The 7513-nt window shown below is 44.4% G+C and overlaps 1 protein-coding gene across 2 annotated transcripts; it reads right to left on the reverse strand.

The window, feature by feature from the left end:
- Positions 1–346: 346 nt before the first annotated feature.
- On the reverse strand, positions 347–7129 carry LOC108495397 (L-lactate dehydrogenase A chain). Of its 2 annotated transcripts, none has more exons than XM_017811071.1 (8): positions 6997–7129; positions 5432–5566; positions 4570–4687; positions 3710–3883; positions 2814–2987; positions 1917–2034; positions 1363–1486; positions 347–1177 (listed from the first exon to the last, which is right to left on the reverse strand). In XM_017811071.1, the coding sequence occupies exons 2-8, from the start codon at positions 5555–5557 to the stop codon at positions 1013–1015; spliced, it is 999 nt and encodes a 332-aa protein (XP_017666560.1). In that variant the 5' UTR covers positions 5558–5566; positions 6997–7129; the 3' UTR covers positions 347–1012. The 2 variants fall into 2 exon arrangements, with proteins under 2 accessions (XP_017666560.1, XP_017666568.1); XM_017811079.1 differs by having other exon boundaries at positions 5432–5563; positions 6997–7113.
- Positions 7130–7513: the final 384 nt, after the last annotated feature.

A 7513-nucleotide genomic window follows, 5' to 3' on the forward strand; every position in this document is an offset into this window, starting at 1 on the left:
TCTGTGCATCAAACTTGATTTCCATCTGAAGTTCTTCTGAGTATTTAAATACTTCTATTACTGTTTTTTCATTCCTATCTTGAGACTGTAAGAAAGTTCACTACATAAATATCTGGAGCCTACAACAGACTAGCTATATTATAGCTAGTTCTATTATAGCTAGTCCTATATATAGTCCTATATAGCTAGGACTAGCTATATTATAGCTAGTCCTAGCTGCCCATATTATTATACAGGTGCTGTTTTCGTTAGTGTGACTTGAGAAATAATATTGTTTGACTTAGATGAGTGCAAGCAGAGTTGTTTTGGAGACCAAGCCCTAGAAAGAAAAACAAGGAGACAGAAATAACAGTTTGTGGTTTATTTTGTGTTGGAGCTGGTACTACAGTTGGACAGTCACTGTCTTGTTGCACAGAGAAACCATAACATTTTTTTTAAACATGCTCAGGAGACAGAACTTACAACTAGACTGATATAGTACACAAAAATAAGGTTCTCTAAAAAAAAGTATCCACAAAAATTCCAAAGCAGTGTTAGGAAAATACACTTGGACCTACCAACAGTGAAATATTTAAGCTATTCAGCTGGCAGAGAAGGTTGGTCAATTGGCTTGACAATCCCTTAACTGCAAGAAAATAGTCTTTGGTTTCACACTGTGTAGCAATTAGTTAGTTATTCTTCTGAGCCAACATGAAACAAGATGAGGAAAAGGCAAAGGGTTTTTTTAGGCAGTGCTGCTTTGAATGCTGGATTTCTGTTGTACCACTTCACTGAACAAGACTGACTAGGTTATCTAGCTCTGGCTAAGAACATGGGTGTCTGTGAGCAGGGAAAACCGTAGAATAGTTTCCTAATAGTATCTTCAGGAAACTCATTTGTTCAGATCTGAGCTTTTTGTGTGTTCTAGTCGAGATACATACATTGAAAGATTTGACTTACTTGAAAAGTGCAACGTAAGACAAACCACTAAACCCGTTAAACTGCAAAGAGCCAAAGAACTGCTTGGGCAGAATTAAAACTGTAGTTCCTTCTGGATTGCCCAGAGTGTATCTGCACTCTTCCTTAATTTGTCTTCTTCCTCAGGTTTTAGGATCATCTTTACTACATCAGTGATGCCATTATTGCCCAGTACGCAAGGAACACTTAGGAAGACATCCTCTTTTATTCCATGTAAGCCCTGAAAAGTAGGTAAGGATTATTAGGCTAGAATTTGTGTGTGTCTGCATATTTCACAGAATATCTTATGAGGAAAACTCAACTAAATTTAGCTGAAATTAAACTAGAAAGTGATCAGTGTTCTTTAGAATTCTCAAGTTTTTTAGTTCTCAGTAAGACAGAAGTTAGCAAAAAGGGGCTTCTCACCTTAACAATTGTAGAGATCGGGTGCACTCTTCTCAAATTCTTCATAATAGTTTCAGCTAGATCTCCCACAGAAAGGCCAATAGCCCATGACGTGTACCCCTTCAGTTTGATCACCTCGTAGGCACTGCAGAGACAGAGACACTCATTAAAAAACAAGTACTGTCAACTGAAGTACTTAAAGCTTGTAAGAAGGGCTTTTGGAGGGGTCTTAAGCAACTTGGAGTCATCAGAAGCTGCTTCACTGATTTGTTGGCAGGACTGAAATAAACTCAGCAGTGAGTAGTTCTGTTTGCATTTTACACTACTCCTCCCAGTTATACTGGAAGCCAAAGGACTTCCCTAATTTAAAGTTTACTAATCATGAAAACTTAACTCTGCTAGATCTATGTTAATGCTTAAAATACTTTCAAGTTCTATTATGTTTTTATCCTGACATTTGTTTTGGCCTACTCTGGTATGTATGAAACCACATCTGGGTACAGCAGTTCAGAGATGTTTTAGCTCTTTATGATGTGTTCTCATATTGCAGTAAAAAAAGTCAAAGCGGTATTTACCTGTCCACGACCTGCTTATGGACCTCCTTCCAGTGTTCCTTGTCTGCATCAGTTCCCAAGTCTGGATGAAGAGTCTTCAGGGAGACACCAGCAACATTCACTCCACTCCAGACAGGTACTGAGAGTTGCACATAGATTAATTATCTCACAAGAATATTTAGTTTTGTCCTCAAACTAACAGTTAACATAAGATCTAGCTGGATTCATCTGCAACATATCACTTCTGATTTAGATATGACTTTAAATATAGTGTGACCTACAAGGCCAATCTAAATTGCAGGCTGAGAACCTAGGAGCATATAAACATATGATGCCACAGCATTAAAGCACCTGGGCAACATGAACTAAAAATGACAGTAACTGTATTTTGCAAAGCCTTCTCAAAGTAAGAATTGATTCCAAATGCTTCCTCCCAAGTGCCAGGAAGCAGACAGTACTGCTTCGGTGCTGCTTGGAAAACTACAGGTTAAGCAAGGAGAAAGTTGCTCTTTCTCCTGTCCTCCAGACTTGCCTCTGCATTTCACTTCCTATATATAGTGACTAACAGATGCCAGTAAAGGCAACTGAATGACTACCAGTAGGAGAGTCCCTTGCAGAGAACTTTATCCTCTTGCTGCTTCAGTTTGGGTTTTTTGAGGAGTTACGGGAACAACTTAGCCTAGAAATGTTTAGCCACCTCAGATTACAGTAATGACCTTTCCAAGCAGTCACACAGGTCAAATATAGATCATCTAGGGTTACTACTCTGTGCAGCAAAAGACTTAAACCAAGACTTGCATTTTTAAGGTGCTGCAGTGCAAAGGTTTTTGAGCAGTTTTGCTGTAGCTTTTCAAGGTGTTTCTTGCAAACAAAGTATCAGAAAGTTTCGTGTAACAACCAGTCAGATGTCACCCTTACCACTGGAATCTCCATGCTCTCCAACAATCCATCCATGGCAGCTTAGAGGATGGATGCCCAGCCTTTCTCCCATGAGGTGGCGGAAACGGGCGGAGTCCAGATTGCAGCCACTACCAATAACACGATGTTTAGGAAAGCCACTGATCTTCCAGGCCACATAGGTCAGAACATCCACTGTAAACAGAGCAAGTGCTACTCATGAGCAGTTTGATAACTAGGATGGTACGTTCCACTCATCTGTGTTTTATCTGCATGTTAGTTGCATGAACCAGAGCATAAAGTCATGCCAGTGGCCAGGCTCTGCAGTGGGCCAATATAACCATTTTTATTAAACAGCCTCTCAGCTCTGCATGCAATTACCAATGCCCCTTACTGTGTCATGTGCTAAAGATCACGTGGACTGAAAACCCAGGTTAGAGGAAATGTCTTTTTATAAGAACAGACTGCTGAGCATGGAAGAAAGATGACACTTTTTGCTATGTGGATATGACAGAACAGTTTGTATTGGAAGGGACCTTTAAGACCATCTCATTCCAACCCACTGCCATGGGTAGGGACACCTTCCACTAGACCACGTTGCTGAAAGCCCCATCCAGCCTGGCCTTGAACACTTCCAGGGATGGGGCATCCACAACTTGTCTGGGCCACCTGTTCCCATGTCTCACCACCTTCACAATAAAGAATTTCTTCCTTATATCTAATCTAAATCTACCTCTTTCAGTTTAAGCCATTACCCCTTGCCCTATCACTACCTCCAAGGTCTCCCTTGAGCCTTTTCTTCCCCAGTATAAGTACTTTCTAAAAGCCTGTGCTGGTCATGTTAGTACACTAATGCCACGTTACTGAAGAAACACTATTCTCTAAGCCAAATCCTCTTAAGGCAACACAAGACAAACCTGGGTTTGAGACAATAAGCAGCTTGCAGTCAGGACTGTATTTAACAACGTTGGGAATGATGAATTTGAAGATGTTGACGTTGCGCTGGACCAAATTAAGGCGGCTCTCTCCTTCCTGCTGACGGGCACCAGCAGTGACAATGACCAGCTTGGAGTGTGCAGTCACGCTGTAATCTGCAGACAAAAGTGGTGTCAAACACAACCTCTTTCTACACGTGGTTCAGAACATGAGTTCTCAGTTCTTTTTCATATTGAGATCTAAAATTCTGAAGTTTGAATTATTCTCCCAATAATTGTTACCCTAGACTTTGCTGCAAGCAGCAACCTCGAGGCACATCAACAATTTAGCGTGCAGATGTGGGCAGTGATAGTCCATGCTTCTCAGGCACAGATGGGAATAGGGATAGCATTCAGTTCAAGTGCTGTGTAGAAGAGGAAGAATGTTCTGCCCTCATAACCTGCCACCTGTGGGCACTGTAGCCGCCCAGTAACTAATATGTTACACAGTAACTAAAGCTCGTTAAGCCTTTGCCCTACTCAAGGCTGCCGCTAAACCTAAATCCATCAGACATTTTTAGCCATGAAGTAAGGAGTAATGTATTCAGGGGGTTAACTGGCTATGAAATAAAGTTCTCAAAGGTGCAGATGTACTTTCACCTTGCTGTACCAAGTAATGAACTCTGGAAGGTAATTTCTAGCTGGACTGGCTGTAACAAGGTACATGAAACAATGTCAGCTGAGTACTATTTCTGTGAGCTTTCCTCCTAACAGTTAGGGTAACAGGCTTGGATGACCGGTGAGAGACCTGAAGTGACTCTCTCCATTTGGAGATAATGAGCACATTAGAGCAAACTACTTGCCTTTGCCAGAGACAATCTTCGGTGTTTTAAGGAAGAGGCTGCCATGCTGGAGATCCAGCATCTCTCCTCTGAGCTTGTCCTCCACAACGTCAACAAGGGCGAGTTCATCAGCCAAGTCCTGCAAGAGACCAAAGTTTAATGGTAAGTTCACTGCCTCTTTGAGCAAAACCCCCAGTTTGTAAACTGTGAAGTTACAATTATTTTAAAAGCCATGATCTGCTTGAGCAGTTTTGCTTATCTGTAACACTTTACTCTTTCCCAGAGTCCTTAAATTAGTCTCCTGGGATGTCCATTTTTTTTGAGTTTGTTTCATACTTTTCATAACCACATTCTGTGTGAAATAGTTGTACAATTTAGCAGGACAATAATGAAGAATAATTTAATAGTGGTTCATAAGCAACCCATTTGACAGTTAAGAAAAGCAAGCCTGGTATTAACCACAGCATTTTCAATATGATAATGGACAACAGAGTACAAATCATTCAGAGTGTCAAGGACCAATTTTTCCAGACCACACTACAGAGAATTATTCCATTGTCCACTCTGCTTAAGACAAAATGACTCCTCAGTTCTTAATCTTTTTGTATTTTGGAGTGTTAGAGAACTCCTACTTGGAAGGGAGTCTGGAAGTCCCTCAAAGGTATATGCAGCTCTTAAAATTATACATAAACTACATTCTATCTGGTACTGTGGCAAACTGCAGCTATTTGTTCTGTGTCAATAGCCTGAAAACTGCTGCTTCACTTTGGGCCCAAACAAAGGAATGTATAACCAGAAATTCATCTTGTGTGCTTAGTCTAATAAGGGAGATTATTTTTAGGTCTCAGGTTCTTCTGCTGCTTCATCCAAGCTTGACACTTACCTTCATCAGGATGCTGATAGCACAGGCCATTCCAACTGCACCCACACCAACCACACTAATCTTATTTTGAGCATGACTGTGCTCCTCTTTGTGGAGACTGTGGATGAGCTGATCCTTGAGAGACATGGTGCACTGCTGAAAGGAAAGCAACAGATTATTTCTCCAAGCTTTGGAGCTTTTACTGACACCAGAATATTTTTATCAAGCAAGACAGACTTTATTCCAGGATGGTAAGAAAATGGATATAAAACACATGCCTAAAACATCCAGCAATACTGCCTGTTCACCACAAAATTATTGCAAAAATTAATTATTGATGGCAATCCTCTGTTTAAGCTCACTATAGCTTTCCCTCAAATACAGCCTGAGACCCGCTGATTGTATAGCTGGTGGCACTCCAGCAGCAGCAGTAGAATGTTCTAAATGGCCATCCATATTACACTGAAGTAGAGGAAGCCATTTTAGTACTTCTAAGCACAGCATGGTCTGGCACTCTGTTCTACTGCCCTGAAAAACTGGTATTCTGTGCCCTGAAGCCTTTCCAGAGCTGAAGTTGTGCAACACTTAGGCAAGCCTTTCTTCAGCACAGCGTGATCCTTGAATTCAACTTTATGAATTTGCTTTAAAGTGAAACTGCACGGTTTTGAATTAAGATGGCTGGAGTCTGGTGTTACCATCTCTCCCCCACGCAATCACAGCAGCCTGGTTATACGGGTTCTGAGAGTCACGGGTGTGCCGAAATGGCACAGTGACGACGGCCGGCTCCCTGCAGAGCGGCACCACGCTTTCATAGGAAATGGTGCTGCACTGGGAGCTGCACTGGGAGCTGGCCTGGGAGCAGCCTGAAGAGCCCAGGGCAGGAGCAGACTCACAGACGGGTGCGAGTACGGACACAACGCGACTCTCAAGTTAGTACTGAACAGGCGGCAACTCGTTCAGAGCGGGAAAAGCCAAGTAGAGCGGGGAAGGACTGTGCGTTTTGAGGCTGGGGGAAGGGACAAGGGACAGGAAGCCAGCAGTGCCCATATTTAGTTAAAATCAACCGAGCTACGTCAGTATTCATTTGCAGAAGCCTCCTGAAGCGTGGCCACTGTAGTGCACACTCTCCATGTGCCAAGTCCTCCCGTTGCACTATAAGCACTTTAATGTGCAGGGCTGATGAAAGGCATCCACTTAAGCATTTCTGTTACACTTAATGCTCAAAAATGTTTGCTTTTAAAGTGCCGTTCCCCTGAAAGAAGCAGGTCAGGGGAGTAATAGGTGGTGTATTAACGCTGTATTTCAAACGCAGCCCTGAGCCCGTCCTCACGTCCCTTTTCCATCTCGCTCCCTGGGGCCACGCGCACCGATTAAGGGAAGCAAGTTAATCCGCGGGTGTTCAAGGGGATGGAGGGAGGGGAGAGCATGGGGGGGTTGTGAGTGGAAATCACGCCGGATTGGCTCAAATCCAAGGCTGTGCCCGATACCTCCTCGGCCGGGACGAGGGGACAATACCGCCTGCATCCCCTCTTCCTGCATTCCGCCTTCCCACACCCGTCCCAACCCGCCACGGCGATCGCACCTACCGAGCGTCCTCACACAAGCGCGGCTGTGGCGACAAGGCGGGGGGGGAGGTGGCCGCCGCCTTAAATAGGGGCCGGGCGGCTGACGTGAGGCGGGCGGGCTGCGATGGTGGGGACGTGCCCGCAGACACGTCGGGGTGGAGAGAGGGGAGGGGGAAGGAGGAGAGGGAAGGAGCGGGGAAGTTGCCGAAAGGGTGAAGCGAGGCGAGCGGCCGGCGCCGTGAGGAGCTGGGGCGGGCACTGAGCGGCTCAGCCGCGCAGCCCCTCAAGGCTCGTCTCGAGGCTGTCGTCGGGGAAGATTCCCCTCTTCCGATTATTAGCCGGGATGAATGAGAGCAAACTCTCCGGCTCTGGAGAGCTGAGGGGAATTTTAAGCGTTCCTGCCCTCGTTTTCCACCCCGGCAGCGCCAGCCAGCCCTGTGCGCCCCTTCCGGGTGGAGCGTCTTGTCCAGTGGCTGGAAACCTGCTTCTAATTTCCAACTGAATCAATAAATGCTTGGGGTGTTTGTTTACTTCCCCT

The sequence above is a fragment of the Lepidothrix coronata genome, unplaced genomic scaffold (assembly GCF_001604755.1).
Source record: "Lepidothrix coronata isolate B3197 unplaced genomic scaffold, Lepidothrix_coronata-1.0 Scaffold1, whole genome shotgun sequence".
Classification (NCBI taxonomy): domain Eukaryota; kingdom Metazoa; phylum Chordata; class Aves; order Passeriformes; family Pipridae; genus Lepidothrix; species Lepidothrix coronata.

Coding starts and splice junctions, on each gene's coding strand:
- LOC108495397 (XM_017811071.1), bottom strand. CDS start 5,557: ATGTCTCTCAAGGATCAGCTCATCCACAGTCTCCACAAAGAGGAGCAC. Junction 2,035..2,813: donor AGAGCATGGAGATTCCAGTG/GTAAGGGTGACA, acceptor TGCAACTCTCAG/TACCTGTCTGGAGTGGAGTG. Junction 1,487..1,916: donor CATAAGCAGGTCGTGGACAG/GTAAATACCGCT, acceptor CTGTCTCTGCAG/TGCCTACGAGGTGATCAAAC.